Source organism: Rhea americana, unplaced genomic scaffold (assembly GCF_003343005.1).
Source record: "Rhea americana isolate MKP2758 unplaced genomic scaffold, rheAme1 scaffold_10, whole genome shotgun sequence".
NCBI lineage: Eukaryota > Metazoa > Chordata > Aves > Rheiformes > Rheidae > Rhea > Rhea americana.
The window spans coordinates 7,563,467-7,580,852 of NW_028185039.1; the positions used below are offsets into that span (position 1 = coordinate 7,563,467).

The window sequence follows — 17,386 nt, forward strand, 5'->3', positions numbered from 1 at the left end:
GGCCCGGCCCGGCCCGGCCGCGCCGCTCTTCTCCTCCAGGGAGAACTGGCGTTTGGGGAGCTCTGCCGTTACTGGTGGCTGGAACGAAACCTCCGCGCCTGACAGGAGAACGGGCGGGCCGGAGCCGCGGGGCCCGCCCGGGCCCGGCTTTGGCGTTCAGGCTTCCCAGTGCGCGTCCTCGTAACTTGCGCTTTGGTTCAGCCCTCCTTTTAAAGGCGAATGGTGGGGAAAGGACGCCGCGATTTGCGGTTTCCCTCGCTTGTTGAGGTGTTGCTCTCGCCTCCGTGCTGCTGTGGGCTGCCGCTGCTTGGGGCGGGCAGGGTGGTCCCGCGGGAAGCGGGGCCGTGGCACGCTGCAGGACCAGCGTTCGCTGCTGACATCGGAGCCAATTGCTGAACTTTGCTTTGTTTGCTTTTTAAATTGGCCTTTTTAGTTTTCTTAGCATTCCGTCAATAAATCTGGTTTTATCGCTAAGTTACTTTTCCATCAGTTCAAATTTTGGATGCGTTCTTTTTGTGAAATGGGTGAGAGAACCATAAATCGAAGTCTTGCAGCCCACCCCCTCCATTTGCTAGGGGCATGAAGTGACTTTACAGAGCTTCCTTGTTCTCTCCTGCTTTCCTGTGGATTGAAAATTACAGGAAAGATATGAAAATAGAAAATAAACCTTCAACAGTGCTTCTTTGTTTTGTCTGTAGGGAAGGAGTAAGAGGAGTTGTAACAAAATGCTGCTGGTAAATAAAGAATGTAGTATGAGTTAGTGTTAAACCATTACTATATATTCTATTTGTTTATTTGGATATTTCGCAACACTGAAGTTAGTTTCAGGTTTTATTTCTGTCACCAGAAACAGTTATTTTTGTCTTTTGTTAAAAGCCTTTGCAACTGGCATAACAAAATTCTGTGATTATAACCAGAAGTATTAAATTAAGCACAGGAACAAACTCAAAACTGTTGAAATAGGCGGAGTGTGTGTGCTGCTTTCTCTCCTCCCCCTGCATGTTGCATGTCTGAAGTGTCTTATGTAATGGCCCAGTGATGCACGATTGTGTGTATGAAACCTTTTGTGGCTGTGTTTCTGGAGGAAGATATTTTAAAAAAGCTTTTGTAGCTGTGATCATAAGACTCTGAAAGTATGTCCTCTTTTATATTTCTACTTTAAATCCTTAAATGTGGAACAGTTCTTGCAGGTTATGACTTCGGGCATTTGTGCTTCAGTAACTAGCAATGGTTAGAGTAGTTCTTTGTTCTTAGGCATGTATAACAACGCTTCTTAATCATAAACTTTGTGTAGGTAAAAGCAATAGGGTAGTTAAGTAAAGCTAACTGCTTTCATGATTTACATTGTAACTACTACTTTTAAAGCCCTGTATGGAAAGACTCAGTGTAGTCTTTCTTTCACAAGTTTTAATTTTGCCATTTCCTGTCTTCTAAACTCAATAAACTGTGTTATTGAAATACTGCTGCAACTGTTTTAAATGTAACTTGCATCCTTTTCCAAAGATAGAGAGGTATTGAAGAAAATGAATGGGGAAGAAGACAGGAACAAGTAGACTGAGCAGACTTCTGGGTATTAAAATTCTTGTTTTCATTTCTTCATCTTGATTCCAGACTAAGTCTATTGAGCAGTTTAGAGTCTCTGAAAGGCATATTTTGTGTTGTAGTTTGTAACCATTTGTCGAAACTGTCAGATGGTTAGGATGAACAATAAAACTGCTTTGAGAAGTCTCCTTTGGGTCAGGCTTTGCTTAGTTGAAATTGGACAAGTGCCTGAAGCCCAGTTTGATTCTTGGGTTGCTTGAAGCAGGGTGCAGTGCTGATATATCTGTCAGTGATATCTCACTAAGAAACAGTTAGGATGTAGTTGGTGGGTGCTATTTCCTTGCCTCACTTGAGGTAGGGGCCTACTTTCTGAGTCCCTAAATGTGGAAATTATTTAGCCTTTTGGATCTAGATGCTTGAACTCCGCTGCTGGAGGTAGTAACAGAGAGGAACTTCAGCGTCCCTGAGAAGAGGGTGGCGGTGCTGCCCTTGAGTCATGTGCTCAGTTCTAGTGTTGTGTTTCCGCCTTCCCCCTTCAATTTGCAGGATCCCCTTTATTCTAGGAGCTAAACTGAGTACAGTTTTCCTGCTCAGGAATAAAGTCTTCCTATACAGGAAAACTGATGAACTTTTCATTTTTAATTTTGTCAAGACAGAGTCTTGATTTCACAGTTTCTGATTGCTGATCACAGTTTTGACATATAATGGGGTAAATGATGGATTAATTTTGGCTGAGTTCATCCAATGTTTTGAGTTTCTTGCCTTTTTATGTATTCTCTTCTGCCAGTGACAGAAGTACATTATAGTACATAATGAGGTCTCTTAGCACAGTGCAGTTCTCATCAGGTCTGCACCCTAATCAGGATTTATAATTCAGCTGAGCCACTGACACTGCTCATGATCTGCAACAATCTTCATCAGTGATCTACATGATTTTATTATGATATAATCTTTTGATGTAGTTTGTGCTGTAAGAAGATCTAATTTAAGATTCCTGTAACCTGGTAATTGCAGTAATACTGAATACTTTGTGATGCATGGCAAGAGAACTTCATCGTAAAAAAAACATATCTATGCAATGCACATGTTCTAAGTTTTACTTTGTGGAGAAGGGAGTGCAGTAGTTAGGCCTGAAGGTGCAGAGAAGGCTTTTATACCTGTTGGGAATATTTATGATATCTGGAACCGTCACTGCCAGTATGGAGCAACTGGCAGAATCATGTGATCAGCTGAAGGTCATTGATCCCCTGTAGGAGTACTTCTGGTCCCTGTGGTGTGTATGCATTTTTTCCTCTTCTCTTCATTCATATCTAAGTAAATTGGCTGGACAATTTAGTGCGGTGAGAGAGAATTAATCTCGCCTAGTTCCGTAATCTTCAAAACTGAATTTTCAGTTGGCCAAGTTGCATGCAGGATGAACGGCATGTCTTTGTCCATGAGTTTTGTGTGCTTTGCTGCCTTTGATGAATCACTTGAGTTTGGAATCTCTGAAAAATGCCACGTCAGACCTGAATAGTGGTGCTTGTTAGACTTCAGGCTTAGGAATAGAAAGGTGAGACTGTCTACGGTTGTTAAACAGTGTGACCTTCCTTTTCAGAATAACCAAGGCCAGTGTTCCTTCTATAGATAAACTAAATTCTCTGCGTTTTACAGAAAGTTCTCCCCATTCTGTTTAAATGGGGTATATGTGAAATTGATTGGCTTTCATTCCAAAGATCCATTTTGCTTTGCAAGGTAGTCTGGCAATTGTTCTTTTGTGCCTTGTGCCTAAAGAGTTATCACAGGCATATCCTAAATTACTAGGATTTAAAGTTATCTTGAATGCATCAGAAATTACAAAGTGTACAGAACAAAGAAATTGTCTAGCCCTGTCCCAGAAGGAACGTAAGTAACCAGTAAGAGGCATATGTGTGCTTTTTCTAGGAGGAAAGTACAGGTTTTCCCTGTGCTAGTACTAGCGCAAGCTTGTTTTCCTCCTTATCTCCTATTTGTATGACTGGTCCATATCTGTTAGAAAAGGTGACATTGGTTGGTTACTGGCAGTGTACTTTCTGTCACTTTATAGGATGGGTTGAAACGTGTGGTAAAATAACCAATATAAATTGCTCTCTAACTTGTTTGTTTTTAGAAAGCCATTTTTGGTTTGCTATCTTTAGCAGACCAAACTTTGTATTGTTCATATTTACAGCAGCAGTTGCCTGAAGTTCAACATTTATGCAACAGTGGGCTCTATGTGGAAGCTGCGTCATTGGTATGCTAGTCTGCTTTTTTCACATTCTGTACTATTTTTCTCTAGCTTCTCTCTTTCAGTGAATCATACAAAGAATAAACTGACGGTATAGGCTCAGTTTTTGTGATATTAAAGAGTTACAAGCAATGGAGAATTTTTATATATACAGTTTTGCTTTGTTTTGTTTTGTACCCTGTCTCTGAGGATAGAGGGGAAAAAAAAAGTGTTGATAACTAGGTAATTTTGAAAGTGATTGTATGACAATAAGAGTCAAGATAATTTTGCTATTTACCTTGTGTAACTGTATATAACTGAGTCAGATGTGTTTCTGGTTGCACAAGAAAGTCTAAGAATAATTTGGATGAAAGAGATGCCATTATGGGTGTTATCTGAGACAGTTTTAATTCATCTCTTGCAGTGAAGTCAGTTGAACTATTGGGGCAATGTTAAACAATGTACTTTGCAAATTCATTAAAGAAATATAATTTTGTCTAAATGTCTTAGGAGTGCAGATGAATAAGCAGGAATACAGCAGAGTAACAGCTTTGAGTAATAAGTGTTACATTACGTGCATATGCACCTCACTCACCTCCCATTCTTTTAACTGTGATGCTGACTTGTAACAGATCCATTACTTTCATTATCATGGAGAAATTGGATCTGCACATCCTCAGTATCAATATATGATTTATTTTTTGATATCTATGTTAAAAGTGATAGACACTATCACTTGCTATAATGGACTTTCTTGAAATGGATAGATTAAAGCTGATCTTAATAGTTGCACAGATTTGTCTTGACAAGATATTACCATTGTTAATTTAGGGGTATAAAATATGGTTTAAATACCTTTCTTATTTTTGTGGGGAATTACATGCTTGCATGGCTGCTGACTTTGGTCAGTGTGAGAATTTCTTCTTACTTGCCATTGGTTGAATTCTGAAGCCTAATTCATGAATGAGTAAATCAAAGGTGTTCAGGTGCATGATAAATTTCCTCTTGGCATTTATATTCATATTTCTTCACAAATAAACTGTTTTTAATCAGTACAACATTTCTCTCATAATAAACCTCTCTTGTACATGGACCACAGTAGGGATTAATAATTTGTGGGAGAAAAGATGATGTATAAAATAATGAGAAAAACAGTTGCAAAAGGTTTTAGTGGTTATTTTCAGTCTTGGAAAAGATTAAGTGTTGTTTAGATATCTAAGTACACAAGATTTGAACAATTCATGGCAGTGAACTATTCTGGCTGCTAGTTAATAGTTACTTGCWGAGTCTGACTTTTGTTTAGCTTGTTAGTACTGGAGGTCACAATGAAAAGCGAGGTGAAGTGGGGACCTTGAAGTGCTTCCGTTAACCTGTTAGTGACCTCAAGGAAACTACTCGGTTTCTTATGCTCATTTGAGGTGTGTGCATGTTACGGTAGGACTGGCTCTTAAGGACTTGAAATGGTGTGGTTTTCATACATACGTGTATTAAGGGTTCTTCGGAAGGGTTTGTAACAGCCTTCTGGGAGCTGAGCTGGGTGTTCTGCAGTGGTTTTCAATATTCCATATCATTCTGAGAAAGCAAGGCATGATGTTGAGCAGGTTCCTGTTCAAGTGGGATTTTGAGTTTGCTAGAGTTTTTAATTTTCCTTTGTTTTTGTTCTTCCATTAGTGGTGTGAAATTGTAACTTGATGCAAAATACTGGGGGGAGGGTTAGTATGGTTTAGTTTGGTTAAGAAAAATACACTGCATGCAGCTTAATATTTTTTACTATAAATCTTTACATACAATAATTTTCTTCAAAAATATGATTTTACTCAAGTTGAAAGTTTTTTTTCAGAATTTTATTTTTTTCAGGATAAAACTTTGTCCTACTGACCCTTCTTGTAAATAAATTGTGTTCTGATGCTTACAGGTATACATGACCTTGAAAACATACTTCAGCTAGGCTTATCTTGAAGGTTTTACACATCATTGAAGTTTTAGTCTATTTAACTTCAATAGTTATAAATCCATTAATTGAGACATGAAGAAAATCACTAACTGATTTGGACTATTTTAAATCAAATTTAAATGACAAGTTTACAATATGGAATTACATTAAAGGTTCAATTTCACTAACATGGTTCTGCATCACCAAGAGTAATTAAGTAGAAAGACAACGATAAAGTAGAAATTGGACGGGAGGTTTTTTGACGAAACGTTATGTAACTCTAGACACTGATGGGGAGATGTTGGTTCTAAGTTGGGGCTTTTAGTTGTATTACTGTTGCAACTTTAATGTTTGCCTGAAATTTCTCTAGAGTGTGTTCTCTAAAGCTGCACTGCAGCATAATCTTTGTATGATGGACTTGATTTTGCTGTGAGACTTGATCTTTCTGATACAAAGGCGAACTACTATGTACTGACAGCCTTTCCCCTCCTCCCCCTCCTTTCTGTATTTCAGGAGTTGCACCTCCAGAAAGTGAATGTTCAGGATAACATGTCCAATGTATCAGAAGAGAGAAGCATTAGACAACAGGACATTAAGAAAGGACTTCAGTTTATAGAGTATGTGTTTGTATTTTTTGTTTTAAGTTTCTTCTAGCATGACTGATACGACTTCATTAAAACTTATGTATTCTTTTGACAGATAATCTGTTATTTCATAATACTTACAGAAAGACTGCAGTTCTCATATATAAGTCATTTTTGCACAGTGGAGGAGAAGAAAAATTGTTTTAAACTCAAACTTTCAAAATCTTAATGTCTTGAACAGCAGCATTAAAACTGGTTATGTAACTTTAAATTAAAATTATCATTAGTATTAAGAACACATACAATTGTTTAATCACAGCTATTCCACAGAACTTCTGTCTAGTTCGGTGCAGACAATAGATAATATTTACAGATCTAGCYTGTTGCAGCATGTGACACTCTTATAAGAACCAGTATTCTCCAAAATGATCTCTTGAGCAGTGCATACAAGAAGKTTTTTTTTATTTATTTTTTTTAGGTCTACTTTGCCCTATCCAGGGACACAGGAACAGTATGAGGTAATGAAGGTATCCTTGTGTTTCCAGAAGGGGTTTTAAAATGGAGCRTCTTGTTTTATTTTGCTTGTTTTTAATCATCGTTTAAGTAATTGTTAGAATATGAATAATAATTTACAGTGTCTGAATGTTGGAACTGGAGGAGTGCTTACGTTGTAATATAGGTATTTATATATTTGGGTGTTCAGAGGCCACTTATATAGCAGCACAGATTAACTTTACTGGTGCTGGGGATTAATTTGGGGCATTCATTGAAAAAAAGCATGTATTATTCTGAGTGAAGTTTAGTGTAATTGAAAAAATAAGATAAAAAGGACTTCAGTCACACCGATCTGTGTAAAATCTTTTCTGTTTCTGTATGTTTTATTGTTTTGGATAATTTTTTGACTAATATTTTTACACACTAGCATTTTCATCCAGACAGTAAATTGTTTCATTATATTTGATAACATATTAGATTAGAATGTAATCTTTCACATTTTAGTTTAAAAAAAATTCTTTTTTGCTGCAAAAGTAGCCTTTCAGGTTTGCCCCTTGCTGTGGCTGCTGGTTGCTGAAAGAATGCAACAAACACTTGTACATCTTTTTTTTAATTACCTAGACAAAATTACTCTTTTATCAGTAGCTCAACCTGTCTTTTATATCGCTATATTGAAATGTTGAATATTAGAAATTTTCTTCTGACATTTTTCTAAGAAAAATACTAATGCAGTTTTGCATTTTATTTTGGATCTGTAAATTTACAGGTATAAAAATATCTGTTTAAATACATTGGGAAGTGTGGAAGATATACAACAAATACTGCTGTTCATGAGTGTGTCTTCTCTTTGTTGCAGTTATTTATACGGGAGCTTGTTAGAAATCTCTTTAATGAAGGGAATGATGTATATCGAGAAGGTGATTGGAGAGGATCACTGAGTCACTATACAGAGGCTATAAACATAGCAGATTATGCTAATTCTGAAGAAATCCATGTTTCTGATGATATTTTAGAGAAGCTGCATGTAAACAGGATAGCATGTTATTCAAATATGGTAAGCTTCTTTTTAAACTGTTTTTTCAAGGAGAGTATGTTAACAAAATATGAAGACATAAAATTTTCTAGTGAGTAAGAAGCTCTTGGTGTTGGTTTGAGAATTGTCAGATTCTTAAATTTCTTCTTTTAAAGTATAATTGTCTAGGTATTTTTAGTTTATAATATTAGAATAATCATATTAATGTAAGAGTCATACTAGACTTGGAAGTTATCAGAACAGTATTTTAATCTGTTACATTTATACTGCTAGTGGCACTGGAATCTGCCACTTTATGTGTGGACTAAGATGGTTGCTATGAAAGAACTAAATTATACTCATCTTTTTTATTGGATTTTACATGGATGATACCAAACTAAAAAGAAGCAGGTCTAAGTTGGTGGCCTAGCAAAGTTCGTATATGCAGTGAACAGTGGCCTTGGTGAATGTTGTGTAGTGTTTTAATACCTTCATCCAATATGGTTTAAATTCAATATTCCAAAGATAGAAAATTGTTTCGATAAACTAGTTCTTCTTTTTCTCTTATAGGGTTTACATGAAAAAGTTCTAGAAGACTGTGAAATAGCATTAAGATTGAATGAAAACAATTTCAGAGCTCTCTATCGGAAAGCTAAAGCCTTGAATGAGTTGGGAAAGTATAAAAAGGCTTATGATGCTGTAGCAAAATGTTCTCTTGCTGTGCCACAGGTAGGTAAAAACAATCAGAATGTATCTAGTTTAAAAAACTAATACAGAAAATATATACTCACCTTAGGAACCATGAAAGATGCAGTAAAATATTTTAATGCAGTAAAATATTTTTATTCTGCTAAGAATTATTTGTTATGAAAGTGATGGAGATTGATAGCAGAGATTACAGCCTCCAAATTTAGGTTTTTGCATTAGCTTTCAACAAGAGAAACAGTCACTTCACAGTGTGGAATAAGCACTAGGACCGTTGAATTAACTGTCATTTAAAATGCTGTACAGTAAGAAGTATATTCACAACATAGATAGGAACATGACACACAATAACAGAATACAATATGTTTTTTGTGCTTTTCAAGCTAGCTTTTCTTTTCCCCACTTCTACTAGTGCAGTTCTTACGTGTGCGTTGAGTGATCCGTTCTCTGAATTACTTAATATGCACATCTAATCTTAGACTATGTCTTTGTTAGCAGGCAGTGTGGCATGATAGGAGAGGATCTGTAGACTAAAGCAGTAATGCTGAGGACCTCATGTTTATGTTGTACTCTTCCGTTTTACTTTGGACTCTGTTCCTGCAGACTGACCACTCCCCCTGCCTTGCTTAACAGTTGGGGGGCGTGAAGTGCATTCCTGCAGCACTTCTTTAAATTTARTTTCAAAAGGAATCTGATTAAAGCTGTCTGAGATTCCTATATTGCAAACTAAAATGCAGTGAGTAAGGATGATTGGGCGATTCACTTCAGACAGGCACTCCTGATTTGAAGTAAAATGCTGATAAGCTCCATTCCATTCCAAACAGAATCATAACAAGACACAATACCAAGCTGTGTTTCTGCACTTTCTGTATCAAAATTCTAGTGAAATGGCTAGCCAAACTTCTGGATATAGAGAAAAAGTTTCAGCTGTACTTCCAAAGATACAGGAGTTTGTTTGTTTGAATGTCTAACTTTGGACTTGGGAGCCTGAATTCACACCTCCAGATCTGAATGCTTTGGCTGAAGGCTTGTATGCCTTTAAGTTTTTTTTTTTTTTTTTTTTTAATAAATATCTCCTTTTCTAGCTATATGACATGTTTTGAAAACTAAACTTTACAGTAATTTAAATGGGTAATTATCATTACTAGGAAAGAATGAAATATGACCAGATTTTCACTCAGTGTCTCTAGTTGTATGATGCAATTTCTGCTAAAATACGGAGTTCTTATTCAACTATTCAACTGAAATGCCGGTAAGAAATATCACCCCCAATTTGTAAAAATACTTGTGAACTTACATATTATAGTATGTAAGTTTCCTCACATAAGGTGCTTTGAACTTCTCTAGTACTGGAAAACATTTACATTATTTTTGCATTGGGTAATTAGAAGAGAAGGATCTTATCCGTTTCCTGGTACGTTTATCTCTTTGCAAACATTGGAATTAGTTTGCTTGAGGGTAGCTTCTGTATTTTTCTGAGTTAGCCTGCAGTCTTTTATATATATGAAAGAATAAAAATGTGTTATGAGACATCCTGTATATAGAAGTCTTGCAGAATATAGACACTTTGAGATGTAAACAGATGTCTTTGACTAGATAATAATACATATGAAGTATGAAATTTTATGTATTTCTTTTAGGATGAAAGTGTGATTAAGCTCACTCAAGAACTTGCTCAAAAACTAGGATTAAAAATAAGAAAAGCGTATGTGAGAGCAAAGGTAAGATTTTTGTTTTAATTTTCGGAAATACAGCAAGCTTTCTGTCCCCTGATATCAAATTTGAACTTAAGGGTGTATTTTCATTGCAGCCACCTTCATCAAGCCCGGTTTCTAATGATATATCAGATAAGGTAAGGTTTTACATGTTCCTAGTTCAAGCTAACTTTAAACTACAGGAAATAATTGCTTCCAAAATTCTCAATGAATGAAGTGAAAATAGTGTACTTAATTATTTATTTAAAATGCTATTATTTTGAACAACTTCTGGGTTTTATCAGTCTTTGTATCAATTTTGCTATGTTTTTATGGCAGGTTAGACATGAGATTATAATTCAGATTATTTTTGTAGAATAAATGTTAAATAAAACATTAAATCCAATGCAGTGAACATATTTACTTTTAATGTCTTGAGACAAGGCTGTAGTTAATGGGTGTGTTGGTATTTCACGATAATAATCTAAGTGATAAGTGCTGGGATAAAGTAGCTTTTATTTATTAATTTTTCCAAATTTAGCCTTCATTAGCAGCTGAACTTGCATTGATCTTGCTGTTTGTGATGTGTATGAGAAGAACTAACTAGGAGTTCTTTGTTATTTTATAGGCTTTTTCCACAGGAATATAGGCAATTTGGCTATAAATGGATGACTTTGGCTAGAATGAGGAAACGTGGGAGTAGATCATTTAAAAATTTTTCATTTGGTGAAGGATCAGCCTCATTCTTGTTGGTTGGTTACAAACTGCTAGTGATACAAGGATTGAGATGCTCTATTTGAAAAAAATATGACTTTTAAATTTTATTAGACTTTATTAGACTTCAAATTTTATAAAACCTAATTTTGAGGACTTATTCTTGATCTGTAAATATATATTTGAGAATCTTTTATGTTCTTGTTCAAGATACTGAGAGGTATTTTTCTCATTCACAGAATTCTTCTTCTGTAGAAGATATTGAGTTAGGTGAGTCTTGTTGGATTACAGTATTAATGCTAGGAAGCTAGATATACCATGCATATCTACTTGCATTTGTTATGAGATTTCTTTATAAGAAAATTCATCTTGTCATGTGAAAGATTTGTGGCAAAAAGCCTTATCTGTTTATGCCTGAAAACACAAATTTAAGTGGCTGAGATGATCTCTATTGGATGTCTCAGCTTGATGTGATTGTAACTGCCACTAATGTTAAGATAGTCTCACAGTGTTGTCTTTAACTTGGAAAAAATGAGGAGAGGAGAATATAGCAAAGATTTAGTAGTGTGTTGAGTCTGTAACTTTTCCTGTCTTTTTTAGTTTGAGCAGTGTTTAGTTTAAACACTGTATCTATAGGCACATACAAGTTCTGAAGTTAATGGAAGCTGCAAACATTTAATTTGGTTTTGCTTAACCATCTGTCATGTCGCTACATTCCCATCCCCACCATCATCAGGTTGAAAATTATAAGAATGTTTTTACATCTTTGAATAAAAGTTCTAGTCATTCTTATCTTACCTGTTTCAGATTTATCTGAACAGAAGCAAGAGATTGCTGCTGCTGCTGCTACTTCATCCTCCTCAAACTTTGCTTCTGAAGTATCAAAAGACTTGGCATCAGTACCTGTACCATCCTTATCTTCTGTTATGCCTCTTCAAGTGGAAAAGGTTTCACTGCCTTCTGCAGTGTTGGCAAATGGAGGAAATGTTTCTTTCTCTATGCCGGAAACATGTTTAGATTGTGGAGACGGAGATATAATTATTGGGGAAGAACTTGATGAGTTACTTGACTCTGTGCCTGATCCAGACGAAAGTGTAATGGTAATGTTTGTTTTGTTTTCCTTCTTGGAAGACTATTCTTTTAAATGAGAACTTGTATTTTTATAAAGTACTCGAAGTGTGGATTAACTGTCCTAGATTCACTGAGCTGTATTTGCACTTAGTTGTCTTAACCCTGATGAGTACAGATCCTCCTAAATGTGGCTGTAAAGATATCAGGACCCCAGATACCTCCAAGGGCAATTATGTTGGATTGTGTATTGGAAAACCTGAGTGAGGTTTTTGGGGGAAGGACACTACTTCCAGAAATCAAAATACTATACAAAATGAAGCAGACATTTGAAACCTGAGCTGGTATATATTTGTGTGATGCAGATAAGCCCTCTCACAACCTGAGGGCAGTGGATGTGACAGCCACAGTGTAGCTCCAGAAGCTATGGCTAAGCACAAGCCAGTAGCTTTGCAGGACAGTAGGGTGCTGACACAGTTCATCTAGTGCGTACACTAGTATCTCTATGACGTGAGCTTTGTCCAGTCCAGTGCCCTGGATAACCAGAAGCAGAGCATTATTAGTCTAACTTTTTAGAAGATACTAATAGAAAAATTAAGGCATTTAAATATTCTAAATTACACTATCATTCCAGAGTTAGAAGAGAACATGAAGTATTTTGAGTTCCTCAACTGTCAGTCAAAATGAGAACTCTGATGAGCAGAGATGGCTTAACTTACTGGTAAGGCTGCCGACTCTCTGCTAGGGCCCTGCTGTTCAGTTGGAGCCTGTAGCATCACACTGATGAATGAAACTAGCATATTTAATTCTTCATTTAGTTGTGATTTTAATTCCTAGTTCAGCTGTGGATACAGCTGTAAATGAGGCTGGTCTGAGAACTGGTTTTGTCTTATGTGATATCTTTAAATCTAGGCTTCTTGGACTCCTAATTTTAGGTTTTATGCACTTTGTTTTGTGGTATGTATTTCAGAAATGTGGAGAATAATTATTTTTAAGAGATCCTAGGAAGTTTACCCATAGTGAAAGCCACTAGGACGTAAGTCTTCCAAGATAGACTGCAATATAATGCAGTGTGGTATTTGAGTGAGTTGCAGACTGATGACTTGGGGAGTAAGGGGAGTCTTGCATTGCCCCAAACCCTGTGCAGACTGACTTAGTCAACCTTTTGACAAGGGGGGTGTTTCTCAAGGTGGCAGGGAGGAGGAACTGAAACTCCCTCACTTGTCTGTGTCCTTAACAGAAGTGTTCATAAGAATGTTACTTTCCTTGGAAAAAAAAGTGAATTGGTCAATGCAGAGGCCTCTGCAGACTGTAGCATTAGAATTAGACTTGTATCTGAGGTTTCATTTTAAAGATAACTTTAACTTTTTACTGTATTGCAATTTCAAGAATTCATTAATCTTCATTTAGTAGAATTCTTCTAGGTTTCTGATTCTTCCTAGTCTTTCTTGTGGGCTTGTGTATTTAATATTTAAAATTCAGCTTTGGTGATTTGATTTAGGAAAAAATGCAAATCTGTTATTAAGCTAATGGAACTTTTTAAGTAGTTAGTTTCTGAGTTATTCCTTGCAGAATTACCATATTGAGGCTTGATTACAGTAGTTCTAGATAGTGTATCTTTTTACTGTTGTTTTTCAGTGGGATTATAAAAGCTTTACAAAATCCATGCTAAGAGCTAGATTATGACAGATTGTATTCTTGAGTTTTTTCCTGTATATGAACTTTTTTTTCCTTCTACAGCAGACTACGGGAGTCAGAGGACCTGTTTCTGCGGGAAGTGTAGCTACTAGCGTACCTTTTTCTGCGTCTTTGTTGGGGACGTTGCCAGTTGGTGGAGGATTCGTTCCTTCGCCTTCTCTTTCAGAAATCTTTTCACAGCCTTTGGCTTCTTCACTGGAAAATTTTTGTTCATCATTAAGCACCTTTTCAATCAGTGATCCAAAAAGAGGTAACAAATGAGTCTTGAGTCATACATATTTAATCTTATATTTTGAGGGAGAATTGTGAATGAACCAGCTGGCTTCTTTTTAGCAAATGGGTTTTCACTGCTATTCAGTAAAATTTAATATTTACATGATTTTTTTTCATATTTTTGAGAGTATTAATAATCAATGCTGATTATTAACAAGAACTTAAAAATAAAGCTGTTTACTTGGGATCTGCATAAGCAAATACCAGGCTCCTCCTGTTGGGTTTTGTGTGTTTTTTGTGCAAGTTACTTGTTCTAAGTTAACAAGTATAAACAAGGAAACATGTTAACATCATGGTTGTCTTTAAAAACAAAGATATCCTGTCAACTTAAACCATTTCTGATAATTTGGCAAAAAACAAGAATTCCAAAAGACTAGTGTAATTGCCTATCATGATAGTTACTAGCATGACATATTTGTATTCAGACTTTGTGAACTATGATTGTATACTAAAATCAAGTATGTGAAATAACAAGAAATAGTCAGTGAACTGGAAGAGAAAAGAAAGGTTTTATTTTAATCATCAATGAAGCCTACTACAAAATAAAAGTAAAAGAATGCTCTTAACCCTCTTTCGTCTCCTAGATCTTGAAGATCAGGTATTGCTTGTTTAGCTAAGCTTTTTGTACTGCACAGGTCTTTTTGTGTTGATTCAGCATATGCCTGAAAGCTACTGCTGATGTTAATCAAATGGTTATATTGAAGATTATCTAGTAAGTTTTCAGCCCAGATGTGAACAAGTTGCTTTCACATTAAAACAAACAAACAAACAAACATAGCAAACAATACCTTTGCTGTTTGCTAGAAAAACAATCCTTTGCTACTTTTACTTTTGAGGAATAACAAATAGTTTTGGAATACGATGTTTTGGGAAAGTGAAATAAGTGAAAGAACTTTTTTTTTTAATTGCTTTAGATGTCTCAAGTTCAGTTTCTAGAGATGGTACACCGGCACTTAAGAGCAATAATTCCCCTTTATTTGTAAGTATTTTTCATTTTTTTTCCTTCACATTGATTAAATTTTTAATACTTTGAGGGCTTAAGGAAGCTCTTAATTTTTACAGTGGAAGTTCTTGTTTTAAAGCTGGAACTTTGTCTATAAAATATATTTTTTTGATGTGGAAACAGTTGTATAGGAGCTCATAGCCACTATGATTGAACACAGAGAAAAATAAAACAACTTACTGGAATTTTCAAAGATTATTTTAGATAGGCAAACATTGACTACCATTTTAGCCACATTTCCATTCTGAGGAACTTACTGTAAAATACTGTGGAAGCTTAAAATAACTAAGCTAGGACTAGATGAGAACTCTCTTATGATCTAGGTTGCAAGTATGAGGAATCCTGGAGATTCAGTACAGGAAGAGACTGCTTTGTGTCTGTGGATCTGTCTGGTCTCCGTGTATTGCAGCTGTGTAGTGTATTTCCTGCAGACCTTGGCTCTGCTGGCTGTTGATTATGTGGGGAATAGTGACATGAAGAATCACGTGCTCATGGGCCAGCTTCACAGCAGGGACTACTAGCCTGGCAACTGCTGTTCTTCTACCTGTAACCTGGCTGGGTGGTGTTACACTCTTAGTCTATCGTGGGGGATAAGGCTTTTGTAAAATCTTTATGTCCCCTTTTTAGATAGGTAGTTAAGCTTGTATTTGGGGTGTGTATGTGTGTAGTTAAACTTTGAGGAATAATTTAAATAAATAAGTATTAATTGTAGAAAAATGAGATTAATGGATCAAATAAAATACCCTTTCTTCCAACAGATAAATGGCCCCAGTAGCTTGTTTGGGTCTGAAAATTACATGGGAATTACAGGTCAAACTAGAAATGACTTTTCAAATGTTTTTAGCAGTGCGACTGCTAATATACCTGTATCTTCAGCACCTGCGGGAAGAAACCCATTAGAAGGCACACATGAGCTAAGGCAAGCCTGCCAGTTATGTTTTGTCAAAAAAGGTAAGGGGCTTTAAGACTCATTTGTGTTCATTATAAAAATTAAAAACATACATTTAAAGCGTTAGTGTTCATAATTTAAAATACTGTTGGCTTATGTGTTCAGTTCTGACTTGCTCTTGACAGATGTAGTATGACCTTACAATTAAGGAACTGGTAAAATGTTTCAGCCACTATTTTATCATCTTCCTTCTTGTCTTTATTTCTTATCCTAATAGGTGCTTGATTCTTAAACCACCACAAATCACTACATCCTTTCCCGAGCCTGTAGGCTTACTGTGTAAGGTCATTCACGTTCTGTATTCACTTTCCTCCCAACACCCAGGGTACTGTGAAGAGTGACACCTTTGCTCAAGACTAAAAAAACTTGCAATACCCACTCTGATTGGCCTTGGGGAATTGAACTGCAGTTCAAAGTACCTGGTAACCTTCACATCCCATCTGTTTTATTGTTCTTTCAAACTAATTCTAAATCATAATCATGAGGCTTCCAAACCTTAGTAATAATTAACTCCACTGTGTTGACTCAGAGGATCTTAACCTGTGTTGGGGTTTAATATAACTAATCTTTTAGGTCTGAGCTGTTGCTGTTAAACAGAGCAGTATTCTAGAGGCAATAGCTGTTATCAAGACTAATGGTAAAAATAAGTATTGTGTTTCAAGTTACAGGTATCATTGAAATAATTACAGTAATACATACAACATAGTAACAGATACTTCTGAAATATTTTATTGACACATTTAAAGGATGAGTATTGTAGTTTTTGAACTTTTAAAATTATTTTTACAAGAAAAATCAATAAAATGGGTTTTGTGTTTTTTAAAAAATCACTCTACTAAAAGCAGGAGGTATAAAATATTGGTGGAATCACTTAACATGTCCATATCTTGATGACTTGTATCAAAGCATCTATTTGTTCTGTTTCTTCGTATCTCTCAATGCCTTTGTGTCCCCTGCTTTTTCTACCTACTCCTGCAATTATACTGTTGCATCGGCTTCTTGATTGGGAGACTGGATGACACTCTTGTTTTTTGTAAGCTCTTAAGTAGCAAAATTCACTGAACATTGATAATATTCAAACTTACTTCCTGATTTCTTCATTTTAATGGTAGTGTAATCTTCACTATGGTATCATCCTAAAAACAGAGTTCAAAGCTAGGTTCTTTTTTTTCTTCAAAAATCTTCAAATCCTGGGACAGGCATTTATGTTTTTTGACATACGTTTAATCTTTAGCTAGTATGTTTTGTTTCTGGGCATAGAAACTGTTCTAATATAATAAAAGTTGAGGTTAAGAGACATTTACTGAACCTTGGAATTTATCTGCATTGATTTATTATAAATGAGCAGTTGAAGTCTTAGTATATGCTTTCCTAACACTATTTTCTGACATTTGAAAAAACACATAGCAATTTGTTGCTATGTGAAAGTACTTACAAGTTTAAAAAAAAAANAAAAGAAAAAAAAAAAAGAAAAGCAAACTCCAAAATTACT

The 17,386-nt window shown here is 35.7% G+C and overlaps 1 protein-coding gene across 4 annotated transcripts in view; it reads left to right on the forward strand.

Annotated features, from left to right (window-relative positions):
* The first annotated feature begins 143 nt into the window (after positions 1-143).
* ZC3H7A (zinc finger CCCH-type containing 7A) overlaps positions 144-17,386 on the forward strand; it is a 28,971-nt gene continuing 11,728 nt past the window's right edge. The window contains exons 1-12 of one of the 4 annotated variants that reach the window (XM_085303063.1): positions 144-168; positions 6,213-6,316; positions 6,762-6,801; positions 7,635-7,832; positions 8,361-8,519; positions 10,136-10,216; positions 10,306-10,347; positions 11,143-11,173; positions 11,711-12,003; positions 13,712-13,919; positions 14,857-14,921; positions 15,704-15,896. In XM_085303063.1, the coding sequence (XP_085159189.1) occupies positions 6,249-6,316; positions 6,762-6,801; positions 7,635-7,832; positions 8,361-8,519; positions 10,136-10,216; positions 10,306-10,347; positions 11,143-11,173; positions 11,711-12,003; positions 13,712-13,919; positions 14,857-14,921; positions 15,704-15,896 (1,378 nt within the window). In that variant the 5' untranslated portion in view covers positions 144-168; positions 6,213-6,248. Of the gene's footprint in view, positions 169-3,737; positions 3,794-6,212; positions 6,317-6,761; positions 6,802-7,634; positions 7,833-8,360; positions 8,520-10,135; positions 10,217-10,305; positions 10,348-11,142; positions 11,174-11,710; positions 12,004-13,711; positions 13,920-14,856; positions 14,922-15,703; positions 15,897-17,386 lie in introns of those variants that run through there. The other 3 variants (XM_085303053.1, XM_085303034.1, XM_085303044.1) reach the window with 3 other exon arrangements.